At 46.1% G+C, this 26,313-nt stretch overlaps 2 protein-coding genes and 1 pseudogene across 7 annotated transcripts in view; 2 read left to right on the forward strand and 1 right to left on the reverse strand.

Annotated features, from left to right (window-relative positions):
- DYRK1A (dual specificity tyrosine phosphorylation regulated kinase 1A) overlaps positions 1-14,288 on the forward strand; it is a 148,346-nt gene extending 134,058 nt beyond the window's left edge. For all 6 annotated transcript variants that reach the window (XM_077879189.1, XM_077879191.1, XM_077879188.1 and 3 more), the window contains 3 exons: positions 4,599-4,905; positions 5,408-5,532; positions 11,006-14,288. In XM_077879189.1, coding sequence (XP_077735315.1) covers positions 4,599-4,905; positions 5,408-5,532; positions 11,006-11,626 — 1,053 coding nt within the window. In that variant the 3' untranslated portion in view covers positions 11,627-14,288. The remainder of the gene's footprint in view (positions 1-4,598; positions 4,906-5,407; positions 5,533-11,005) is intronic.
- On the reverse strand, positions 858-1,382 carry LOC144301661 (small ribosomal subunit protein eS24 pseudogene; annotated as a pseudogene).
- Positions 14,289-17,434: 3,146 nt separating the features above from the next.
- Positions 17,435-20,812, forward strand: LOC144301572 (uncharacterized). The gene is made up of 5 exons (XM_077878686.1): positions 17,435-17,484; positions 18,206-18,540; positions 19,028-19,171; positions 19,373-19,910; positions 20,374-20,812. The coding sequence occupies exons 1-5, from the start codon at positions 17,435-17,437 to the stop codon at positions 20,390-20,392; spliced, it is 1,086 nt and encodes a 361-aa protein (XP_077734812.1). The 3' UTR covers positions 20,393-20,812.
- Positions 20,813-26,313: the final 5,501 nt, after the last annotated feature.

Below are 26,313 nucleotides of genomic sequence, written 5' to 3' on the forward strand. Positions count from 1 at the left end.
GGATCCCTCTCAATGATTTTAAAACATTTCTAATTTCCCTTGTGATTTTTTTTTGTTGCTTCATTGTTATTTAGAATGTTGTTATATAATTTCAAAATATTTGAGGATTTTCAGATAATCTTATTGCTAACTGATCTCTAATACAGTAGCATCATGGTAAAAAAAAAACAAAACATTATTTCACTCCTTTAAATTCATTCACATTTATTTTATAATATAGCAGGTAATCTCTCAGTGAATGTTCTGTGTGCACCTGCGAGGAATTGTATTTTATTCATTTATTTGGTGTAGGGTCTACAAATGTCAGTATAGGTCAGGTTGTTTGATTTCTTCTTTTTTCTTTTCTTTTCTTTTCTTTTCTTTTTTCTTTTTTTTTTTTTTTTTTTTTGATACCTTTTACATCCTTTGTCTCTCTGTGACAGAGAGGAATGTTAATCTTTAGTGATAATTCTGGATTTTTCTTACTCTCCCTTTAGTTGCTTTATGTGTTTTGAAGCTCTCTTTGTAGGTGTACCCATTGTTGTACCCTTGGGTAGGTGTACCTAAGTGTTGTTGTGACTTTGTGATAAACTCACTTTTTTACTATGGTGAAATGTCCCTCTTTATCTCTGGTAATATTTTTATCTTGAAGTCTGATTTGTCCAATATTACTGTATCTGTACCAACTTTCTTATTCACATTCTCAAAGTCTATATTTTTCCTCCCCTTTAACTTCAAGTCTGCCTATACTTTTGCATATGAAGTATGACTCTTGTGTGCAACATAAATTGGTCATGTCTTTTAATCCAGTTAGTCTCTTTCTTTCATGATGCATTTTGAACCTATTTAATTATTCATTAAAAAGCCTAGAGTTTAGGTTTTATTTATTTATTTTTTTTAGCGTTCTTAGTTTATTAATCCTCTCAAGAAAAATCTGCACAATCACCACAGATAAAGCCACTGCAGAATCTTTACTCCTTCTGTTGTCCAATCTCCAGCTCACTTTTTGCCAGCACCAACGTTGGCTGTTGCAGTCCTCCCCTGACTTTCTTCATTCTGTTTTTGAATTCTTTGCTCTGTTTTCTTGAAGTCTTTTTCTTCTCATACAGGCCACGTCTTGCAAATCTATGTTCGGGTTCATTTTTCTTTGCATAATCCAAGGAATCATAAATCATGCCAAAGCCAGTTGTCTTGCCACCACCAAAATGGGTTCTGAATCCAAATACAAATATGACATCTGGTGTGGTCTTGTACATTTTGGCTAGTTTTTCCCGAATTTCTGTCTTAGGTACTGTTGCCTTCCCGGGGTGAAGAACATCAATGACCATCTGTTTCCGCTGAAGCAGTTGGTTGGTCATGAACTTCCTGGTCCGGATAGTTACTGTGTCGTTCATGATGGCAGCTGCAGAGTTTAAGTTTTAAACTGTTGTCTTATTTGTACTCTGTTTGTCTTACCTCCTTTCCTCCCATTCCTTCTTTCCTGTCTTCTTTTGGGTTCATGAAATACTATCTATATTTTATTTCCTCTATTGACTTTTTAGCTATTACTCTATAATTTTTATTTTTTAATTTTTTTAAAAAGATTTGTTTGTTTATTTGAATGGGAGAGGGAGCATGAGAAAGGGGAAAAACAGACTCCCCACTGAGCAGGAAGCCTGACATGGGGCTTGATCCCAGGACCCCAGGATCATAACCTGAGCCAAAGGCAGATGCTTAACTGACTCAGCCACCTTGGCGCCCCTGTGTGTAATTTTTACTGTTATATGCATCTTTAACTGATCACTTGGCATTCATCTAATATCACTTGATAAACCATGTAATTAACTGTGTGCTTTTGCCTAACTCTACACCTCTTGTGCACTTGCCATCATATATCACTTTTGCATGTGTTACAGCCCTCACAACAAACAACTGGACTGCTTTAAATAAAAAATGACTTTTAAAGACATTTTAAAACACACAAAAAGTAAAGATAATAAGATGATCTCTTCTGTTCACCTGTGAAATTCTTGATCCCTTTTTGCAGTTCCTGGCTTCCAGCTGGTTTTATTTTTCCTTCAGAACACAACTTCCTCTAACTTTCTGATTTTACAGTGAATAACTTTTGGTGGTGATTTCTTTCAGCAGTTATTTATCTGAAAATATCTTTACCTTCTTAAGGAAGATATGGAAATTTCCATGGATACAGAATTCTAGGTTGATATTTGAGCAAAAGAAAAAAGATAATATGACATTGTTTAAAGATGTTAATGACATTGTTTTTGGTATTCCGTTGTTTCTGCTGAGAAGCCAGTAGTTTTTCTAAGCATTCTGTATGTAGTTTTTCCCTCTCCAGCTGATTTTGATGTTCTCTTTATTTTCAGTTCTTCAGTAAGTCGACTCTTGTGTCCCTGGGTTTAGTTTTCTTCATATGTATTTTCCTTAGAATATGCTGAGTTCTTGGGTCAGTGGGTTGATCTCTTTCATCAGTTTTTGAATCTCTTCAGACATTATCTTTTCAAATATTCTGTTTCTGTCATCTTCTATAAATCTCTACTTAAATGTATGTTACGGTGCACAACATTATCTCCAAGGTCTCTGGTTTATTCATCCTGTTTTCTTTTTATGTTTCAGTTCGTATAGTTTCTTTACTCTGACTTTTGATTCACTTAGTTTTTTCTTCTGCTGAGCCCAGTCTTAGGTTACAATTATTAAGTGAATTCTTTATTTCCGATATTGCGTATTTTAGTTCTAACATTTCCACTTTTCTTTATGTATGTATAGAGAAAACACGTGGGGGTGCAGGCAGAGGGGCAGAGGGAGAGAGAATCTTAAGCATGCTCCACGTTGGGTGCAGAGCCCAACATGGGCTAGGTCTCAGGACCCTGGGATCATGACCTCAGCCATAACCAAGACTCACATGCTCAACCTGCTGTTCCACCCAGGAACCCCTCTTCTCTCTCTTTTTTTTTAATATAGTTTTCATTTTGTCTCCTGAAATCCCCCTTTTATTCAAACATGTCCACCTTTTTGAACTAACTTTTTTAACCTATTTGTCCTAGTTATTAATAATGCCTGTCTGCCAGTTTCAACATCTGGGTCATTTATTTACATGAGTCTTCTAATTTTTTTACTTGATTATGGACCCATCTTTTAAACATTTCTTGGGTCTGTAATTTTTTTAAGTGTATGCCAGACTTTGTATTTAAGAATAGTTGAGACGGAAGTAATCTTCCTTCCTTCCGGAAAGAGACTCACCTCTCCTTCTGTCTGGCAGTAGTATGGGACTGAGTCAGTCTCCTTTGTAGTTAAGCTGAATCTGGACTTGGCTTTGTCTGCTCAACTTAGATTCAGCTCTTCACTGTCTTCATAGGTTTTAAGCAGTGTGTGTGGAGACCTGAGCGCTCTGGATGCCTTATTGCTCAGCTAATAGCCTGTTCCTGTCTGTGCCTCAGGCTGTCTCTCCCCGTCCGGTGCTCTGTCTCCAGTCTTGCAGGGCCGTGGGGCCTCCCCTCTGGGCTGTGTCTGTCTGCCGCCCCCCCCCCGCCCCCCCCGCCTTGTGTCCATGCACACCACCACAAATCGGCAGAGTTGTGTTGGATTCTTCTTACCCAGACCTCTGTCATTTGTTTCTCCTCCCACCTTACATCTCTTCTTTCCCAAGAAGGGCTTCTCATTTTCAGGGATTTAGTTAGTTCTGGTTCATTTGGTCCATGATACTCTTAATGGGTTTTTTAAATGAAATGATTTGTGGCCTACCTGCCTGGCTTGTTCTTGCTTTTAGAGTGAGAGCAGTGGTATCTTGAAAATGTTTCCATTTGTCACTAAAAGTAAAAATCCATTCTGAATAAATAAGGATTTTAAGGGTTATACTATCCTCTGTTTAAAAATGAATTTTCTGAAAGTCTCAACACATGTTATATCTCCATATTCTAAAGGGAGGCATAATTTGTTTTCAGTTTATCTAAATATGAGTGTCAGGGGGCACCTCCCTGACTTAGAGGAGCACTCGACTCTTGATCTTGGGATTGTGATTTTAAGCCCCACATTGGATGTAGAGATTACTTAAGTACATAAAATTTTAAAAAATGAGTGGGCAGGGTTAAATCAGTGGATCTTAACTTGGAGCCTACTTGGAGTGATTACCACCATCTCGGAGAGCCACCATGATGAAAGAAAGTGCACCCATGGTCGCTGGTGCATCAGGCAGAAAAGCGGCTCAGAACCATTTGGCCAGAGCCAGTAGTCAGCACATCTCCTTTATAAAGAACTAGATAATAAAAGGTTTAGGCTTTGTAGGCTTCCATTGCATCTTACTTGGTTTTGTTTGTTTTTATAACCTCCAAAAGTATAAAAACCATTTATGGCTGAGGCTGTACAAAACACCCCTAAGCCAAGCCATTGTTTGCTGAGGCCTGGGCAGCATCTTTAAAGTCATTTTTGGTCTCAAAATTATTTTGAATTTCTCTAACTACAAGTGCGCTTGCAGTAGTAATATGTGAAAATACAGAGGATCTAATTAGAAAGAGGTCTCTTAAATAAGGGTCTCTATATAATAGATTTGAGCATATTTAAAGTTTATGTTGGCGTTTACATATTCCATCAAATTTAGAGAAGCCTTTTATCTTTCTTCTCTTTAGGAGTATAAACCACCAGGAACCCGTAAACTTCATAATATTCTCGGAGTAGAAACAGGAGGACCTGGTGGGCGTCGTGCTGGGGAATCGGGTCATACTGTAGCTGACTACTTGAAGTTCAAAGACCTCATTTTAAGGATGCTTGATTATGACCCCAAAACTCGAATTCAACCTTACTATGCCCTGCAGCACAGTTTTTTCAAGAAAACAGCTGACGAAGGCACCAATACAAGTAATAGTGTGTCCACCAGCCCCGCGATGGAGCAGTCACAGTCCTCGGGCACCACCTCGAGTACATCTTCAAGCTCAGGTCAGTTCTGCTAACTCTACGTTCGGCTTGGAAGTCTCGACTGTTTTCTTTACGAAGGGGGGCGGGGCGGTTATTGTAAAGTCTTTTAAAAATTCGTTGATCGGGATAGGGAGGAATTACTTTTCCTAAATCTACTCTCTGTAGTTAGTAAAAAAATTCACTGCCCCAAAGCTCCAATACTTAACTATGAATAATAAATTGTGCTGGGCAGTGGGAACCAAAACTCTTGATTAACCCAAAATTTTAATTGCTTTGTAAATAGAAATACTTTGTTCATATGCTTGAGTTTTCCCCTAATTCAACCAAAACCAAACGATCATGTATCAGCTCAGTGGCTGATGTGAAAGAACTTAGAGGATGGGATAATTTTCTGATACACTTTCAGGTTAATAGAGCTTTTTGTGTGTGATGTACTTTCAGTTTTAGTGTTCCAGTCCTAGAATCTATACTTGAGCATAATTAACTTCAAACTTACAAGTTGTACTGTGTTATGATCCTGAAGGTGGATCGTCGGGGACGAGCAACAGCGGGAGAGCCAGGTCGGATCCAACGCACCAACATCGGCACAGCGGCGGGCACTTCACAGCTGCCGTCCAGGCCATGGACTGTGAGACCCACAGCCCCCAGGTGAGCTTGCTCGCCACTCCTCTGTTATCCGTCCCCTGCCGTGGCCAGGCAGCACAGTGGTGGGTGGTTGTGCCATTTCCCCCAGAGGCTCATGGAAGCTTCCTCACAGGGAATTCTCACCTGTTTGTGACTAAAGAAACATATCTGTGCAATTTTCTACTTCGTTATTTAGAAATAGCTAACATTTCTTGGGTGTGTCCCAGCCACTGTTCCAGTTGTTTTTCCCCAGCAGCATTTTGAGCCTTACACTGTTCGACTTTTCCTTTTATATTGGGAACTGCACTTGATGGGTTAAATCACTTTTCCTGGCTTGTGATCTTGATTACTGTGCTCTGGCTGCTTCCATGATCTTTTATCACTAATGGTCCTTGATTCAGAGTCAGTATGTGGCTTGAGTTTAACCTCCATGTTGGTTTGGTTTGGTTTGGGTTTGGGATTTTTATTTTTGTTGTTGTTGTCTTTTTGTTTTTGAGGGTTTTTTGTTCCTTTGTTTTCTAAATTTGTTAAAGAAGAGGCTGTAATTGAGTAATGTTTGTTTTTTTTTTAAATGGGGTGAAACAGATGGTGGTCGTAAAAATATTTATTAAATACTCTGTTAAGTAATAAGTGAGTTGATACTAGGTATTACATTATGGTGTTTTATAATGAGAGGCCAGTCAGTGTATTACTTGATGAGTGAGGTAAAACCGAGGTTGCTGACTGTCATCCCCCATTCTTGTGGCTGGGGCTCCTGAATGCTGCAGGAGAAAACCACTCTTGGTACCATTGTTAATTAGTATTCCCCTGCGCCCTCCCAGCAGGCTTCCCATTCCTCATCACCTCTTGTCTTTCTCGTTCTCTTTAATCTTTGTTTCAGTTGCTGCTTCTACTCTTTGGAGAAACCATTGACCTCCTCTTTGCCCTTGCTCCTTGCTGCATGAGGAGAGTCTTCAGTCAGAAGCACCTCATCCAGCCTGTGTGTGTGCTTGTTCACCTCTCTGAGCTTCTCTCTCCTCAGAAGCAGTCTTCCTTCCTGGCTGAGGCCAGCCCCCCCTCCCCCCCTTGACCTCCTGTTTGCTCCTCCTACTTGCTCAGCCTCTGGCTCCTACAGCTTACAGCTTCTCTTCTTCTGCTTGATTTTTCTTCCTTTCAGCATGTGGTCCTCCCCAAGTCTCTCCCATCTGGAGCCGAACCTTTCCCTGGCCTATATCTGGCCCTACATTCTGCTAGTCGGTTGGGGCAGGGTCGTGGGAGCTCTGTTCTACCCCCGAGGAACTCTTTGGTCTGCTCCAGCTGGGCTGCCTACGAGCCCAGGATGCCATTCCTGCAGCGTCAGCTGTGATCTCTGCTGAGGAGGCCAATGGGCATCCAGACGCTTGCCCTTTTTTATTCCTCCCCCACATTTACCGTGTTAGCTCCTCCTTGCCCTCTGAAGTGCTCTCCTCCTTTTTGCCTTGACAGGGTATCTCCTGACATTCCCCCACTTCTCTGGCCTTTCCTTCTTGTCTCTTCTGCATTCTCTTCTGCCCACCCTTACTGATGACTGCGGTACCATCTTTTTCTTTTCTTAAACTTCATTCATTATTCATTCCAAAGAGTGCACACACATGTGTGCTGAGCAAGGGATGGACAGAGCGATGGGGAGAGGGACAAGCAGACTCTGCCCGGAGCATGGAGCCTGACACAGGGCTTGATCCCTTGACCCCAAGATTGTGACTAGAGTGGAAACCAACAGTCGGATACAGTCGGATACTCGACTGATGAAAACACCCAGCTGCCCTGACTGCAGTTCCATCCTGATGCAGGTCACTCCTGCAGCTTTGTTTCTCACCCAGACCTCACTCCTGAGCCCAGGACCTTTATTCCTGTTTACTCTAACCATCACTTCGAAAGTCTCTGCAGCAAGGCACTGTAGACGCGTCATGTTAACTATATTTGTACCCATCACACCTTGCCACCCTTGTGGGTTCTTCATCGAGATGGCCCTAGACTCCTCTGTTTGTTCCAGCCGTACACTGGGGGCTAGGAGCTAACTTTTGACTTGTCTTTCCCTTATCCCACAGTTGAATCAAATAGTAAACTGTATGGATTCTAAATATCCTAAATTTGCTTTTATTCTCTTCACTTTGCCCCATTGCTGCAGCCGTCTCCAGCCTCTCTTACTGTAAAGAATATTCTAACTGGTCCTTGGGCACTTCATTCCATTCAGCAGTCAATGCCAGTGTCTCCTCTACAGGCCCATGAACACACAGTGAAGCTGTCTGATGTGGCCTTTCTGTGCTTTAAACCAAGTTCGGTTTTCCTTTGTACTTAAACTTATAAGCGTCTCTGTGACCACCATGGTCTGGCCTCTGTTCAGGGTGTTCTTTCTCCTCCTGATTTGCTCTGGTCTTACTGGATTTTTTTTTCTCTTTCTTTCTTTTCTTTCTTTCTTTCTTTTTGGAAGACCCCATGTTCTTCCATGTTTCTCACATGTGCTGTGCTCAGCGGGGCGCACTTTTCTCTTTGCTGTAGTCACTACCATTTATACTTCAGATCTTCACTTAAATACCAAATTCTTTAGAATGACCTTTCTTCTGCCCTCCAGATACATGAAATACTGCAAAAACATAAGCCTGGGCCAGGAGTAACATGAGACGATTGTGTACCTCCCACCTGTGTTTAGCAGAAGTCATTATTTTTCCTTATTGCCTTATAAGCCCTTTTTAATTTAATTTTTGAATAGATGATATGTGATTAAAAAAATAAGTAAATGTAAAAGGGGATTCAAGACTTCCCTTCCATATCCTCTGGCCACCCACTTTCTAATCTAATATTACTGGTTTTTTTATCCTTTTTGTGCTGTTTTACATATATCCGCATATAGATATATATTCTTAATCTTTATATACAAATAGTAGCATGCCATGTATGTGTTCACATCTTGAGTATTTTGTTTTTGTTTTAACACATTTTTCATGTATTTTTAATATGTATTTGGAGCTCTTTCTATATCAGTACATGGAGAACTTTTTCTCCCTTCTTCTTTCTTCTTTACAGTCATACAGTACTCTACTGTTTAGATATTCCATAAGTCATTTCCCCAGGCCCCTGTTAATGGACAGTTAGTTAATTTCAAGTCTTTTTTACTATTACAGATGTTGCTGGAATGCCACACACATACCACTCACACACAGGCAGTGTAACTGTGATAGAAAGAAACCCCTTGATGTGAAATCACGGGTCGGAGAGTGATGTGAACTGTGATTTTTATAGCCGCTGCCAAATTGCTCTCCATTTAGTTTTGCCAGCAAAGCCTTCCACTAACAAGACTTTGGAGAAACAGTTGGTGTGATCCCCTTTGATCAGTCTGAAATGAAAACTGGTATTGGGCAGAGGATATTTTTATTTTGCTTATTTCTTTTTATACATGAATTTGAGTAGCTTCATAGTTTAAGAACCATTAGTATTTTCTGAGAACTTTCTGCCTATTTTTCTACTGGATTGTTTGCAGTGATGTTTCCTGAAGTTTGGTTCTTAGACTACCCCTGTTGAGTAAATACTTAATGATTTATGTTAGCTCCTGGTAAAAACGACATAGGCTTTGCCTTCTTTAAGCTTATATGCCACAGTAAATAAACACAATGAATCAAAACAATAAAAATGAATCAAAACAACACAAGACAGGATAATGTGATATGGAATGGCTGTTTGTTGGGTGGGATGTATTATGATTTGAGTAGGCCAAATGGGTAACAGATCCCCCAAATATGGTAGCTTAAAGAGCACAGAGTCTTTCTTTCTTTCTTTCTTTCTTTCTTTCTTTCTTTCTTTCTTTCTTTCTTTCTTTCTTTCTTTCTTTCTTCCTTTCTTCCTTTCTTCCTTTCTTCCTTTCTTCCTTTTTCTTCCTTTTTCTTCCTTTTTCTTCCTTTTTCTTCCTTTTTCTTTCCTTTTTCTTTCCTTTCTTTCCTTTCTTTCCTTTCTTTCCTTTCTTTCCTTTCTTTCCTTTCTTTCCTTTCTTTCCTTTCTTTCCTTTCTTTTCTTTCTTTTCTTTCTTTTCTTTCTTTCTTCCCTCCCTCCCTCCCTCCCTCCCTCCCTTCCAGATTTTATTTATTCATGATAGACACACACAGAGAGAGAAAGAGAGGCAGAGGGAGAAGCAGGCCCCATGCAGGGAGCCTGAAGCAGGACTTGATCCCGGGACTCCAGGTTCATGCCCTGGGCCAAAGGCAGGTGCTGAACCGCTGAGCCACCCAGGGATCCCCCTCTTTCTTTTTTATGTAACAGTCCTGGGTGGGTGTTGAGGTTCTCTCCCATGTCCTGGGCTCCTCCATCCCTTAGGGCCTACTTGTCTGCTGCATCCACCAGGCAGGATGTGGGAGGTATTTGGAGTCCAGGTCTGCCAATGACATGGAAATTTTCATTCATGTTCCACTGACTAAAATTTAGTCACGTAGTCATACCTAAGTACAGGGGAGGCTAGGAAATATAGTGCAGCCATAGGCAGCTAGTAGCTTTTGCCATAGGAGTTGGGACAGCATTATCCAGAGTTGTCAGAGAAGACTCGAACTGAAATGAGAAGGAAGCATCCAAGCAGAAATTAAAAATCAAAGCACTTTAGGCAGAAAGGAACAGTAGGCACAAATGCCCTGAGACATTTGAAAGATATTGACTACCAGGTAGAGGAATAGAAGGAAAGGCTGGTATGATTGGAACCTAGGTAGCAAGAGGAAGGATGGAGGAGGATAAGCTTGGAGAAATGGACACTGGCCAGATGAGGCATATCGCTGTATAAAGTTTGGATTATTTTGTTTTTCTAAAGAGCATGGAGAGATTGTTAAAGGATTTTAAATAGGAAGGTGATTGGATCTGTGTTTTTAAAAAGATTATTCTTCACTATGGAGAATGGATTAGAAAAAGGCACAAAGATGGAAGCTGGGGAGCTGATTTAGGGGGCTACTCTACCAATGCAGGCAAGAGATAGATGGTAGGAGCCCTGGGAGAAGAGGGATGGTGGTGGATGTGGAGGGAGGAGGTCAAATTGGGGCTCTGTTTTGAAGGCCGACTCAGTGGTAGCTGCTGATGGTTTGGAAGGAGGAATTGCGGAGCAGCTGGTGGAAAGGGTGTTCTTACTAAAACAGGAAAGATGGAGAGAGGAGGGGCATTACAAGGAAAATAAAGAATTCATTTTGAACCTGTCAGGAATATTTACTATCTGACCCTTTCCAGAAAAAGTTTGCCAATCCCTGACATAAAACAAAGCTCCCAAGGAAAGAAAGTGGTTAGTGAAATATATGAGCCTATTTATGGGTATAGCTTGCTAAAAATTGCAGCTTTCACAGTATTTTATTCCTCAAATATATTTGGAATTTTGCATTATAGAACTAACACATTAAAAGTTTCAAAATCCCCTCTCTCTAATTACCATAAATGCTAGTGTCATAGCTTTTGATTGAGGATGAATAAAAGCTTGGAAACAGTGCTTGGAATAAATCCTTGAAAACTCTTCTTACAGGTGCGTCAGCAATTTCCTGCTCCCCTCGGTTGGTCAGGCACGGAAGCTCCTACACAGGTCACTGTTGAAACTCATCCTGTTCAAGAAACCACCTTTCATGTAGCCCCTCAACAGAATGCATTGCATCATCACCATGGAAACAGTTCCCATCACCACCACCACCACCACCACCACCACCACCACCATGGACAACAAGCCTTGGGTAACCGGACCAGGCCAAGGGTCTACAATTCTCCAACGAATAGCTCCTCTACCCAGGATTCTATGGAGGTTGGCCATAGTCACCACTCCATGACATCCCTGTCTTCCTCAACTACTTCTTCCTCTACATCTTCCTCCTCTACTGGTAATCAAGGCAATCAAGCCTACCAGAATCGCCCAGTGGCTGCTAATACCTTGGACTTTGGACAGAATGGAGCTATGGACGTTAATTTAACCGTCTACTCCAATCCCCGCCAAGAGACTGGCATAGCTGGACATCCAACATACCAATTTTCTGCTAATACAGGTCCTACACATTACATGACTGAAGGACATCTGACAATGAGGCAAGGGGCTGATAGAGAAGAGTCCCCCATGACAGGAGTTTGTGTGCAACAGAGTTCTGTAGCTAGCTCGTGACTAAATTGAAACTTGAGTTTGTTTCTTGTGTGTTTTTATAGAAGTGGTGTTTTTTTCCAAAAAACAAAGTGCAAAGCTGCTTGCATCAGAAGGAGATTAACACACTGAACCGCTACAAGAGGGCAAAGCTGACTTTTTTTTTTTTTTTAACTTGAAAAGATTGCAAAGGGACAATGAAGTTTTTAAAAGAGCCATGTCCAAACCCATCGTCATGGATAGCGCAGAGGTGTCCTCTTTTTGCCTCCCCCATTTTAACTTGCCACACCCCAGTCATAGTGGGTTTTTTTGTCTTTCTGTTCCACAAAAGTTAATGTTCAGATGTTGGTCTTGGTCATTTGCCAACTAATTTTAAAATAAAAAGGCACTGCACATAATTTGCATAAAGGGCCCCACGAGGGTGTTTTTTTCTTTTTGTTTTTTCCTTTTTCTTTTTTCCCCCCCTCTCGTTTGTTTTGTTTTGGGTTGGGGAGGGGGTGGGAAATTTGGGTTTTTAAGTCCTCTAAACACACTTGGGCACGGAAATGCAGTACTGTAAGGAAGAGGGACCTCCAGCTTACACAAAATCACCTTCAGCTGTGTGGAAGGGACGGTTGTATTGGAGTTTGTAAGGCACAGTAAGCATGCTAAGTGGCGGGGATCAGAACTCTCCTGTCTGAACCTACTGAGGAGCAAAGCAGCAATTAACATGGGATCCTGTGGGTCTCCTGTTGTAGAGGCCACAGTATAAGATAGTAATGGAACATGACCGGTCTCCTAACCAAGGTGCACTGAGAAGCAATCAACGGGTCAGTCGTGGCCAGTCCTGGGGAGGTCTGAGTGGTGGTCTTTGGGATAACCTTTGGCCTTATGGATTTGGACTCGAAATTAGAAGAGCCTACCATTTCAGATGCAATCACTTTTGGACATGCTTTTGCAGACAGTCCTTAATGCTGAAAACACAGAGAATGGGTAATTCAAGAGGCCTTTCTTTTAAAATAGACTTTTGTGACCCACTAATTGTAAGGTATTGCAAGGTCACTTTGCGTGTGTCATAAAGTTGACTTCCTTATTGGTTGAAGGTCACAGAAGTAGTGGTTTGCTTTGATGGAAATAGCTACAGCTGTGTCCCTTCCTGCTTTTTACTTTTTTTTTTGCTTTTTTTTTTTTTTTCTCGGCACGTGGTATCTCCACCATTTCTTCTGCACAAAGATGTCTTCTGTTCATCCTGAACATTTTTAAAAAAATGCAGAATTTTATGTGACTGCTTTTTTGCCTCACAATTATGCTGTGAATTTTACAAAAATTTATTTTCTTTTTTGATAATTTATTGTACCAAAGCTGTTTTTATAGCACATAGATGTCTGTAACCAATAATGTAGCAGTTCTGCACTTTGACACAAGGTGTAACTAGACCATTTTTAAATGTCAGTTGAAAATTATGGCTGTACTATTGCTTAAACAAAACTGGAACTGTTGTTGAATCCATAGCCAATACATCTACAGCAATCTGTGTACTGAGCATAATAGATTGACATCTAATTCAAGATTACAACATCTGTTACATCCTAAGTGTGTTCAGGCTTCTGAAGGTCAAGGGACACTGGATCCAGAAGCTATGGAACCAGCAGCTGATTCTTGTATTCCTGATTAACCTACTTGTAAACTTGAAAGCAAGACCTTGATTGCACCAACAGGTCCAAAATACAAGCACGAGTAAAGCAGAACTCTCATGCATGACCTGAAGCGAACAGGCTGGTGTTTAGCAGGTGCCTAGTTTTGAGATTATGCTGCCTTAATGTAACACAGTCTGGCAGTTGCTAAATTTGTGTTCCCATTTTAAATTGACCAATTTTAGGGTGTTATACTTTTGAGCGGTTGAATTGGGAGAATGAAGATAAGTAATTTATCTGTCCAGGATCAAAAGAAGCCTAGGAAAGAAGCAGTAATCTACCTCTGCCGATAACCCTGTTCAAAACAACTCAGCAGAACACCACATTACTTTTTATTGGTCAATTCCATGTGGCTGACTAGGTCAATTTTTTCTGAACAAAAGCAGGTTTTTATATGTAAACAGTGACAAAAGAAAGGCTTAAAACTATGTGAATGTGAATGGAAACTTGGAAATACCCGTTTTTATAATCCACAGAATTTTTTTGTTGTTAATCAGGAAATCCATATTTATTTTGTAATTAAATGTCAAGCCTGTGGATGATTTTTGAACTTGGTAGTTCATAAAGGTTTACAGTGAATAAAAGGATATCATCTTGAGTAGAGCAATATCAAAAGAAATCAGTAGTTACTGCTGTTTAGGAATGTAAGGGGAAGATATTATATGGGTCAGGTCATTTTTTTCTGTGCTGGTTGCCACATCTTAGCAAGCACCAAAAAAAAAAACAAAAGCAGTTTCTGAACCGCTATTTACATAAAGGAAGTCATAAAGTCCAGTGCTTCTGCATACGGTGTGAGGTTACAGTCCAGTTTTGTGTGCTTTACTACACGGTTTGGTTACAGGACTTCTGTGCATTGTAAAACATAAACAGCATGGAAAAGGTTAAATACCTGTGTGCAGATTGTAAGATCTGGTCCGGACTTGCTGTGTATATTGTAACGTTAAATGAAAAAGAACCCCCCTTTGTATCATAGTCATGCGGTCTTATGTATGATAAACAGTTGAATAATTTGTCCTCAGACTCTTTACTATGCTTTTTTAAAATTAAGAAAAATGTAAATATAGTAAAAATCTTCCTATGCAATTAACCTGGTCCAGGTAATGGTCTGGTAGGTATATTGAGCGTAAGTTTGGTCAAATGTATGAAAAGGAAAATGGTATTGACGTTGACCTCAGCAGCGTCCCAGATCTCGGGATAGAAAAATTGGAGGTTTTGATTTTGATCCCTTTGATTTTTAAGACAGAGTCTCTCTTATGAATGATTAACTATATTCAGTTTCCCTCTGAGACTCAGGGCTAATAGTTTGTAGTGTTTAGAATGGCTGTGAGGGTTCAGTGATTCCTCTACGAGGCTCTGGCCTGCTGGTAAGCAAGAGGAAATACATGTCATCTCATCCCTCCTCCTCTTCCAGGGGTAAATCGGGGACTTTCTCAGGCAGAGTCTGTAACTCTTGCCACAGTGCATTCATGTCTGACCTAAAGCCTTCTCTTTTTCATGAACTAATCTGTAAGTATATAGTAAGGTAGGCCTATATCAAGAAGGCCAAAAACTTAAAAAGTTAAATGTGGTTCTGTAGCATGCAGTTGGCCATACAGAGTTAGACTCAACATACAAGAAAGAAAAACTTGCTTTAGTTTTTTTCATAGAGTCTAAGCATTTTCCTTAGGGAAGTGGCACATTTTGGATGGTATCAGACTTCAGAAATCCTAGGCTTATTTTTACTTAATGAGCGTTAGAACGATCTGTGAAAAATCACTAAGGCCGCAGTCACTCTAGAAGGCCCTCAGAATGCCTGTTGCATTTGTCACGGTACCCTCCTTTCCAGCTCCTGTGCTGTTAAGCTTACCGTCAAGTACATGAAATACAAAGACAAGCTAGCAAATGCCAAATTTCTTCTAGGTACCCCAGTTTCTGTTTGGCCTTTACTGTGTTCACTCTCAGGATACAAGCTCAGTATACTTTTTTTTTTTTTTAAGATTTATTTATTCATAAGAGAGAGAGAGAGGCAGGGACAAAGGCAGAGGGAGAAGCAGGCTCCATGCAGGGAGCCTGACGTGGGACTCGATCCCGGGACTCCAGGATCACGCCCTGGACTGAAGGCGGCGCTAAACTGCTGAGCCACCCGGGCTGCCCTCAGTATACATTTTTATGTTCATTTTTGTAGTGGTGACCACAACTGACAGACCAAGTTGTTCCAGATACAGAGATTGGCCTTAGTGCCACATGCAAAGACCATTTGAAATTTTAAGATGATGGCAGCGGGGTAGGGGCTGGGGAGGACACCGACTGAGACGGAATCCAATGTCTTAGATCCCTCCCTGGGACAGCTGGTGGCCTGGCCTGGACAGCCTTTTGGGTTCGAGGGCATACAGTAGACGTTCTCATTGTTGTCTTGGATCTCCTTCCCTAGACTTAAGTGACATGAAGTCGCTTTTAGAACAAAAAAAGCCTGGGAGAATAGCTATTTGTTGTCCCTCATAATGCATGACAGCATCTTGGTGGGGTTCACCTGGCCTTTCACCCTGTACTCGTGGTTTTTACATATTTAAACCTAGCGTTCAAAGCCTGAGGTGTTGTTTGTACAGGACTCACTGAGTAAGGTAAGTGGACCCATCGGTCGGTGTGTGGGTCTGGCGTGTGGACCCCCATGGCCCTGGATTTTAGATACTTGAGGTGAGTAGGGAGAGAGAACCAGGGTTTTCTTGCTTAACTTTTGGAGAGTACAAGGTATTTGTCATCGTTAATTTTTTCCCCAATTTCTTACCGTAAATCTTGTCAAAAAGCTATTTCCCCAACTAAAACATTCAGATTTACGCACATATGATAACCAGGGACAAGTATCCCCTGCTTTCCAAAAGTTTGCCTTTGTTTTTACAAAAGACAGACCTGTATTAGTATGGTAACAGGTTTTGTGGTGTTTTGTTTTGTTTTGTTTGAGAGCAAAAATCCTCAATTTCTTGCAGTTGGGAAAACAAATACCAATGCAGGTCTTAGGCCATGTGGGCTTTCCGAAGTTTTCAGAAAACGCTCTTATATTCTTGTATTTCTTATTTTCCTATATTTCAGATAGTACCTGGACGCCACAGGTTTCAGTACGTGGCCTCTTTACCCGGACAGGCCTTGTTTTTCATGGTTGCTCACCTTGAGGATATGTCCTATTTAAGAGTTGGGGGGGATGGTGACGCTGAACATGCGAGAATTTCAGCTTTGGCCTGTTGTGAATCCCCTGCCTTCCGCAGTAGAACCTGGGAACCCTGCCTCGGGGCAGCGCGAAGGCCCAGACGAGCCTTACACTGGCTTCCCTTTGCTTTCACCAGGAGCCGTGGTCCAGGCTCACCTGGGTTCCGAAGGAGTGGGGTGCCAGAGCGGGGATCGTCTTGGCTAATAAAAGGCATTTTTTAAGCAGAGAAGTAAAATAATGGCAGACTTGCTGGTGGAGGGTGGAGGAAATGGGGTTGGGGCCTGGCATCCGGTTTTAAAGAAGCTTTACTGGTGATTTCTGTACCTGTAGCCAGGTGTGACTCAGGGCTGGGAGATGCGTGGGGCTCCTCTAACAAGTCTGACTGAAGGAGCATTTTTAAGCGGTTTTATTATTGACGTTTTTATACATTGAGTTATGTATATAATTGAACAAGGTATAAAATACATAATTAAAATTCACAACTTCTGCATCATAGGATGTTATAAAAAAAAAAAAAAAAGCCCCCAAGAGAGGCAGAAAATACCAGATACAAGCATATAAAACTTCTACAATCGGTATCCTGTCATCTTCCCTTTTGGAAGTGGGCCTATGTGACATCCTCTCAGAGGTCCCATGAGAATGACCCCTGTTAAGTTTCCCAGCAGCGGGCCTGGGACCTGGTCCGTAGTACCTCGGCCTCAAGTGTCTGGGACGGAGGAGGAGTCCCCGCGGCCTCGGTCAAGCAAACGTTTGGGAAGGCCCCACGCTGCAGTCCGGATGGTTTTCGGCTCTGGAATCGGGGTCCAGTCCCTACTCTTCGCCTGGACAAGTCCCTTTCCCGGGAGTAGCTAGTGTCCACTGGGTGGGTCTGTGTGCAGGCTGCAGCGGGCTGGACGGCGGGAGGATCTTGGGCCACTGCGGGAGGCGCCCCATACACACGACTTGTAGCTCCACGTAGACCTTGAGTCTGCGCCATGAATGAACCCACTTTGTCTATGTGAATCCGGCAAACACCACGGGGAAACCAGGTGAGTTGCGTTTTCTGTGAATGATTAAATGGGATGAAATTTTTTTTTTTTTTTTTTTTTTTTTTTTAGTGCATTTTTACTTCTGGAGTCTGTAGCGGGACGTTCACGTTACTACTTGATTTTGCCACTTAACATCTGTGTTAGAATTTTGAGGTCTGTGGTCTAGTTTGCTTTGATAGCACGTGTGATACTTACATGTTTTACAAAGGACGATTTTCCAGTGGAGGTTTCGTCTCCAGCTGCCGGGCGGCCCAGGAGGAGTAACTGGGAAGGCCCTGGGTGGACCTGGGTCTTGCCACCCACGGCGCATCTGTTGTGTTTTTGCCCTTCCGAGTTGTGACTCGCATCGGGGAGGAAGGAGGAGAAGTAAATGGGCAGCTCCCCAGTTCATGAACTGATAGTTTTGGGGGAAGCTTCCAGAACGTAATTGGTTATAACCCTCGTTTTGAAAGCATTAAGGGGCGAGCTGCTGCCGTGTTTCGCTTTTTTTTTTTTTTTTTTTTTAAAGATTTTATGTATTATTCATGAGAGAGAGAGGCAGAGACCCAGGCAGAGGGAGAAGCAGGCTCCACGCAGGAAGCCTGATGCGGGACTCGATCCCGGGTCTCCAGGGTCGCGCCCTGGGCCGGCGGCCGGCGCCAAACCGCGCCTGGTGCCCTTTTGAAAAAAAAATTGTATTCGTGTTTCGCTTTTTCCTTCATTCACTGCGCTGCTGCGGCAGGAGAGCGCGGGGCCGCGGGGGCGGCGGGGGAGGCCCTCGATCCCCGGACCTAGACCAAATCCCTGCGCGAGGTGCCCGCCGCCGTGACCTCGGGGCCCGGCCTCCGCCCGCTCGTCGCCCGCCCCGCCCCCAGGCCTGGCCCCGCGGGCGCCCCCCCGGCCCCTCCCCCCATCCCCCCCGGCCGCGCGCGCTCGGCTCTGCCCTGCCCCGGGGGCTCGGGCCCAGGTGGGTCCGGACCGTGGCCCTGAGCGGCGCCCCAGCCCCCTGCGGAAGGGCCCCAAAGCCGAAGGAGCGGTTCGTCCCGGACACGGAATTTGGAATCGAGGAGCTCCTCGGTGAGCGGGGCGGGCGGTCGGGCCGGGGCGCCGCGTCTCGGTCCCCGAGGGTGAGCCCGCGGCCGGCCCCTGGGGCGGGGGGGGGGGCGTCCCCCAGCGGCGGAGGGAACCTCGGGAGCCCCGCGGGGGCGGCGGGAAGCCAGGAGGCCTGCCTGGAGGAGGCTGTAAGCGGCGGGGCCACCCCTGTAGGAAGCGGGGCTGGCCGAGCTCCGGGACGGATGGCGGGGGTGTGGGGGGGGGGCGACCCTGCAGGTGCGGACGGAGGGAGCGCTGCTGCGGCTGAGCCCGGCGGGGGGGGGGGGGCACGGGCCGGGGCGCCGGGGTGAAGGCCGGCCGGGTGCTTCTCAGCAGTGACGGGGAGAAGAGCAGAGCCGGCCCGTCTGCCCCCCCCCCCCCGCCCCCGGGGTGTCTCCGGGATGCGGAGGGTCACTCCCGGCGGCCTGGGCCTGGGACTGGCAACGCGGGCCTCGCAATCTGCACCTTAAAGCCCGGCCGGGGCGCCCGCGGGATCGAGCTCGAGAGGCGCTGGTCCCCGCCACGCCCGACGCTGCAGAAACCCCGACAGGCGAGGACAGCCTGGACCGAGGGCTGAGATGGACCCAGGGGCGGAGGAGCTCCGGGGGAGCCGAAGGTAATCGCCGTCAACACAGATCCTCAGGTTGGGGGCTCAGGTCGGCCTAGTTGTTCAAGGAGGACTGCGCTGTCCTGGTGAACCGCCGTGCCTGCCAAGGGCTTGCTTTGACAGGGTTTTCACGAATTTGGAAATGAACAGATGTAGCTTTGATTTTCTTTTTTCTTTTTCTTTTTTTTTTTTTTTCATTTAATTGGGCAGCTAAAAACCGCTTCCAGGAAACTGAAACCTCTAGCGGAGGTTGTGCTGCTTCCTCTTCCTCGGCCTTTACCCCTGCCCTTTGCCCTAGGTCATTTTCATCCCTTCCAGTTTCCAGGGTTCAAGGATTCCTATCCCGGCAGCAGCTCCAGGGGTGCTGTGATGCCAGGCTGGGCAGGATCGGATTGGCCCATGTGACATTTCTTCCCCCACTGTCCCCTCAATGCCAGACACACTGTAGTTTAGACCCTTTCCATGTGAGAGAGGGCCCCGGGGCCATAGCCCTGGACCAAGAGGTCGGGAGGCCCTCTAGACTCCGCACAAAGGTCAAAATAGGGATGGGCCGGAAGAGAAAACGGAGGCATCGTGTTCTGCTGATTGCCAGGGAGGCTTCGCTCGTCTCCCTTGCTCCCATGCAGCCGTTAACCTGGATTTCCCAGCTGCTGACCAGCAGCAAACCTGGGCCCATCTTGCACAGTGGTGCAAGGAGAGCTTCGAAAGGAAGGGCTGACTGGCCCCTGCATCCTGTCCATTGTCGTAGGTGAAGTATCAGTACATCACGGCCACTCGTGTGTGTGTGTGTGTGTGTGTGTGTGCATGTGCGTGTGCATGTGTGTGTGGCCCATCCAGGTAAGAACGACTTGTACACTTCAAATGATTGGGGCAAATGTCATGGGGCACTTGGGTGGCTCAGTCGGTTAGGTGTCTGACTCTTGATTTTGGCTCGGGTCATGATCTCAGGGTCGCGAGATGTGAGATGGAGCCCTGTGCCCATCTCTGCGTTGGGCGTGGAGCCTGCTTAAGACTCTCTCCCTTCCCCTCTGCCCCTCTACCCCTCGCCCTCTCTAAAATAAATAAATAAAAATGGTGGAAAAACATCAAACGTGATATTTCATGATGTGAAAATTACACGAAATTTAAATTTCAGGATCTCTGAGTGAAGTATGTACTGGAATACCACCACATTTTTAAAAATTTGCACATTGCTCTGTGGTTGCTTTTAGGGTACGATGGCAGTGTTGAGTAGTTGCCCCAGGGAGCTGTGTGGCACCTGGTGGACACAGACGGCTGGTGTGACACGATCCTAGCTCAGCAGCATTCCGAGCACCACATGTACGACTGCGCCTCCTCGCTGTATTCCTTATCACCGGCGTATACCCATGACGTCAACACAAGGAGGGAGGAGAGGTGGTGGTGCTCTCGCCATGCTTCTCAGGGCTGGTGGAGGGTGGATTGTGTTGTTACCGAGTTGGGAGGCAACGTGCACTGATGTAGTAGCTGTCACGGAGAACCATGGATGTTGGCATCATCCATCTAAACATGCACCGGAATGTTTCTAACAAGAACGCGATGCGACGGCCAGAAAGATTAGAAAATTTAAAATTGAGTATCTCATCCCGGAATTTCTTCACACAAATAAAGGAAAATGATGCTACAAGCAAAGCATGTTTCTGATGGGCTCATTTGTTAGCAGAGCAGGGGAACCACTGACTTGTGGTAAGTTCATGAAATCACACGCGACGCAGCGGTTGAAGAAACGTGCCCAGAGGAAGTCCGTTTGTTTAGGGCTGTTAGCCTCTCCCCGACAGCAGCTGCTCAAAGTGTTGAGCGTATTATGAACAACACCAAGTGTCCATTAAAAAACCAAGCAAAAAAAAAACCAGCAAAAAATTAAATAAATAAATAAATAATAAAATAAAATAAAAAAAAACAAGCAAGTGATTCTGAGTGGTTGTCCCTGACTCTTGTTGCAAGAGTTGTGACCTGTGTTACCGACAGAGCTCAGACATGTGATGAGCCTGTGCCAGGCTAGGAGTCACTGAAAAATTCAGCTCTGTCAACAGTCTGTGTGCAAACAACTACAGGCAGGAAGGTTTTCAAAGTGGAGAAAATGGATTCAGTCCAACCTGAAGTGGAATCTGCTAAGATGTGTTCCAATTGGTGGCAGAAAAAATATGTGTGGAATTGAAAAGGCTTGACTAGGACAAACGCACAGAACCTGTGATAGTACCAGGTGTTAGAACCTATGCTTGCAATATGTTGACATGTTGTTTCAATCAACAGGCGTTTTTTGAAGAACATTTGAATTGCGTTACTGAACCAGTATTGTCAACAGTAAACTTTGTTCACTCTTGGGGACTGAACTGTCAGCAGTTCCGTGAGTTTTTATTTTTTTATTTTTTAAATATTTATTTATTTATTCACAAGAGACACAGAGAGACAGAGGGCCAGAGACACAGGCAGGGGGAGAAGCAGGCTCCATGCAGGAAGCCCGATGTGGGACTCGATCCCCGGCCTCCAGGATCACACCCTGGGCCAAAGGCAGGCTCTAAACCGCTGAACCACCCAGGGATCCCCTCCATGAGTTTTTATTAGCGATAGTCGCTGAATATCCTGCCATGGTCTATCACACAGCAGCTCAGTCGTGGTGAAGTTTTATTGCAATTTTTGAGCTTAGGACCGAGACTGAACGTTTTTTGAATGAGAAGGACTGCTCTCAACTACAGTTATGAAACTCCAAAGAGCCCTGGAAATTAGCTTTGGCTGCAGTCTTGATTTCTTCATGAATTCTGTCTAAAATCACAAGGCATAATAATGTTTATACGTGGAAGTCATACCATGGTATGACTATAAACATGAACTAATGTTGGAATCACAACTTTATTTTTTAAAAAAATACTTTATTTACTTATTCATGAGAGACACAGGCAGAGGGAGATGCAGGCTCCCTGAGGGGAACCCGATGCAGGACTCGATCCCAGGACCCCGGGATCACGACCTGAGCTGAAGGCAGACGCTCAGCCACTGAGCCACCCGGGCGTCCCCATCCCCACAACTAACTTCAGACTGCATCATCACACTTCCTGTGTTGTCATAAGTTAACACAAGAAGAGAGAGTTCCATTCCCACCCGTGTGTGCAGCAGATGTAGTATCTGAGCTCAAACTGCAGTTCAGGCGGTGTTCTATAGACCTAAATGCAAACCCCAAAGAAATCTCCATATTGCAAAATCCATCCAGCTTCGGTTGAGGAGCTTCCATCGAACCCTCAGTTGAAGCGATTAAGCTGCCACAAGGCAAACCTCAAGAGAAAAGTCTAATAGGACTCCATAAATGCCTTTCGAGTGGTAAGTACGCCCGTCTGACAATCCTGTGCTTAGAGCCTGATACCAGCCTTGTGAAGAATCTGTCCATGTGAAGACTTTTTCAAAGATGAAATCTGTAAAATCTTATTATAGATCAGCATTATCAGAAACGTGGGCAACTGATTTTGATGATAGGCAACTCTAGCTTTGAACCTCAATTCAGTGAGATGTTCCCCCCCCCCCCAAATTAAAATTATCCTTGGCGCACCTGGGTGGCACAGTTGGTTGAGCATCTGACTCTTTTTTTTTAAGATTTTATTTATTTATTCATGAGAGTCACAGAGAGAGAGAGAGAGAGAGAAGCAGAGCGAGAAGCAGGCTCCATGCACCGGGAGCCCGACGTGGGATTCGATCCCGGGTCTCCAGGATCACGCCCTGGGCCAAAGGCAGGCGCCAAACCGCTGCGCCACCCAGGGATCCCTAGCATCTGACTCTTGATTTCAGCTCAGGTCATGATCTCAGGGTCGTGAGATTGAGCCCCGAGTCGGACTTTTGCTGGGCGGGGAGCCTGCTTAAGATTCTCTCTCTCTCTCTCTCTCTCTCTCTCTCTCTGCTGCCTCACAACCCCACACTTGCTTTCTCTCTCTCAAAAAAGAGAAAAAGTATTTTCATTAGTAGACTTGATGACTATTAGGTCTACTAGTAGTAGTAGTACAAAAAAAAAATAGTACTCAATTATTATTGTATGTGATTTTCACCAAATTTTTTCTTTTATAATATAAATCTACAATATCCTAGATTGTCGCCTCTTGGCCCAGAAAACCTAAAATATTTTACATCTAGCCTCTTAAGAAAAATTCTGCCCACCTCTTCAATAGATGTAACAAAAGAGGGGTAGGTGGGTTCAGCTTCCACATCAGTACCCCAAAAAGGCAAGTTTGGGGCAAGGATCCAGGATCCTCTGTCTCTCCTGCTCAGAGAGCCTGAGCTGGGGGGAGGATGGCACTTTGTGCCTTGGTCTGTTGGTCAGAAACATGCTTGATGCAGGAACTGCCGACGAGATACCGCTGTGTGTCCAGCAGCAAGGAGTGTTAGCTCAGACGAGTGTGTGCCCCAACGTTTGCTGAAGCTGACGGGCCTCAGATTCCCGATCTCTACCCTGCCATTTGCCTGCACAGACGCAGTGGAGAAGTTTATTTTTTTTCCTCCTGATACCAACCAATTCCCCGATCCTCTGCAAACACCAACGGGGTGTCCGCCAATCCAATTCAATTGTGATCCCATCTACCTGGAGTCAGCATGGGACTCCACAGGGTAAGGGCTCAGCCCTACAAGGGAGCCCCCACTTCAGACCCCTGTCGCAAGTCTCGAGCCAGCTGTGCTTCTGACTGGCCGGGACTCGTACCTGAGTTCCCCTGGTCTCCTCTGGTTCAGTAACTTGCTAGACCAGGTCCCAGAACTCAACAAAGTATTTCTGTTTATTGGTTATTATATAAGATCCGAATAATAGCCAGATGAAGCAGCACCTAGAGTGAGATCCAGAAGAGTCCGGAGCGCAGGAGCTACTGCCCCTGGAGTTGGGGGATGCTGCTCTGCTGGCACGTGGGTGTGCTCACCCACTCAGAGGCTCGAGGGCCCACCATTTGGGTGGTTTTAGGGAGGTTTCATTCCATAGGCGTGGTCAGTTTTATCTCCATTTCCAGCCCTTGCTCCTTCCCTGGAGGTTAGAGGGGGACCTGAAAGTTCCAGGCTTCGAATCAAAGTTTGGTCTTTTCTGGTGACCAGCCCCGGTCCTGAAGCTGTCCAGGGCCCAGCGAGGGCCATCGCGTTAGAACAAGAGGTGCTCCTGTCACGCAGGCAGTGACAAGGGATCTGGGAGCTCTGGGGCAGCCACCAGCGACAGAGACCAAGCATCCTCGTGACAGCACAGCAGTCGCTATTCAGAAACAACAGTGGCTCCGGGGCCGTTGCCTTCAGTGCACACGACCACCCACTGCACCGGGTGGATCCTGTTCTCACCTTCGATTCCCGGGGAGGAAGCAGAGGCCCGGGGGAAGGTGACCTGCCAGAGTGTCCCTCGGCTCCCAGCCCCGGGCAGGCGGCTGCAGGAGCCCGGCCGCGCCTCGCCCCCGCTCCTGGGGAGCAAGTGCTCAAAACCTGCGCCCTGCACGGGAGGCCTTTCTCCATTCCCAGCACAGAATTCGTGCGGAGCGAGTAGGCTTTGGAGTCAGGAAGACCCTGGTTTTTTGTTTTTTGTTTTTTTGTTTTTTTGTTTAAGATTTTATTTATTTATTCATGAGAGAGGCAGAGACCCAGGCAGAGGGAGAAGCAGGCTCCATGCGGGGAGCCCGATGTAGGACTCGATCCCAGGACCCCGGGGTCATGACCTGAGCTGAAGGCAGGTGCTCCACGCTGAGCCCCCGCCCCGGGCGCCCCAGGAAGACCCTGCTTTGACTCGAGGACCGCCCTACCCTGGGTGTGTGTCCTTAGGCAAGTTGCTTAGCCTCTCTGAGCGCCAGTTTTCCTCAACCCTAAGGTGTGGACGGCAGCACCTGCCGTGGAGCATCCCCGTGACGGATGCGGGTATGTCACACCCGGGGGGAGGATTCTGAGGTGCGGCCGGGCCCCCAGCCTCCCACGTCAGCACTCGGAGCCCACCCGGGGTCCCTGGACGGGCGTTGCTGGCCCGGTGGGAGGCAGGAGGCCGGCGGGTGAGCCCCGAGGCAGCGCTTCCCTGCGCGGCCTCCGACAGTCCAGGATGGCATCACTGTCGCCAGGATACGCAGGAGCCCCTTGTGGGGGCTGGCAACGGTCAGCGGGAGCACCTGGTGCGCGCACGCCCGTCCTGGGCCTGTCACCGCCTCGGGGGTCCCACGCCGCAGTGTTCCCTACGTGCCGGGGGACCCTGCATTTCTTCCCAGCTCTGGGCAGAGACTCAACCTCGCTGGGGCTCTGCTTCCTCATCCTTTAAACAGGGGTGACAATATTACCTACCCTGTGGGTTGCAATTTTTTCTTTTTAAGATTTTATTTAGTTATTCATGAGACACACACAGAGGCAGAGACACAGGCAGAGGGAGCAGCAGGCTCCCTGCGGGCACCCCGATGTGGGACTCGATCCCGGGACCCCGGGACCCCGGGTCGCGCCCTGAGCCGAAGGCAGGTGCCCCACCGCTGAGCCACCCGGGCGTCCCTACCCTGTGGGTTGTCACGGGATTGAGTGAGTTAACACCCCCGAAGCGCTTAGGGCCCCAGTGGAGCTGAACACGAGTCAGTCCCCGTCCGGGCGCCCGGGAGGCCGGGACTCGTACCTGGGCCTTGGTCACCGGCCCAGGCACGCAGCGCTGTCCGTTTTGGAGTCAGAAAACCTCCTTGGGTTCAAAGCCGGGCTGTGGCCCAAAGCGCCTCCACTCGCCTGCCGTCACCCTGGCTGCCCCCAGGCCCGCGCCCACCCGGTCGCCCCCGCCTGCAGCCGCCCTGGCCCCCACGGCTCCCCACAGGCAAACGCTCCCTCTTCTCCCCCAGGCCCTACCTCTGTCCCTGCCACGGTATAACTAAGGTTCTGGAAAATTCATTCAAGACCCGACACCCACCCCCTACCCAGCAGCCTCCCGCGGTCCAAACTCCCGAGCCCCCTGGAGGTGCCTGCTTCAGCCCTAGCTCCCGCCTCGACCTCCGGGATGTGCCCGCCTCCAGGACCCGGGTCCCACCTGTGGCCCCCTGCACCCCCGTGTGCCGCAGTCGGCGCCCCAGCCTGTGTCGGAGTTAAGTGTCCGGCTGTCCCTCCTCCCCCGGGAGTGGCCTGTCCTTCCTCCGCTCGCTCCATGAAAAGTAGGTGTGAGATGCAATGCTTGCCGCATA

This window comes from Canis aureus, chromosome 30 (assembly GCF_053574225.1).
Source record: "Canis aureus isolate CA01 chromosome 30, VMU_Caureus_v.1.0, whole genome shotgun sequence".
Lineage (NCBI taxonomy): Eukaryota > Metazoa > Chordata > Mammalia > Carnivora > Canidae > Canis > Canis aureus.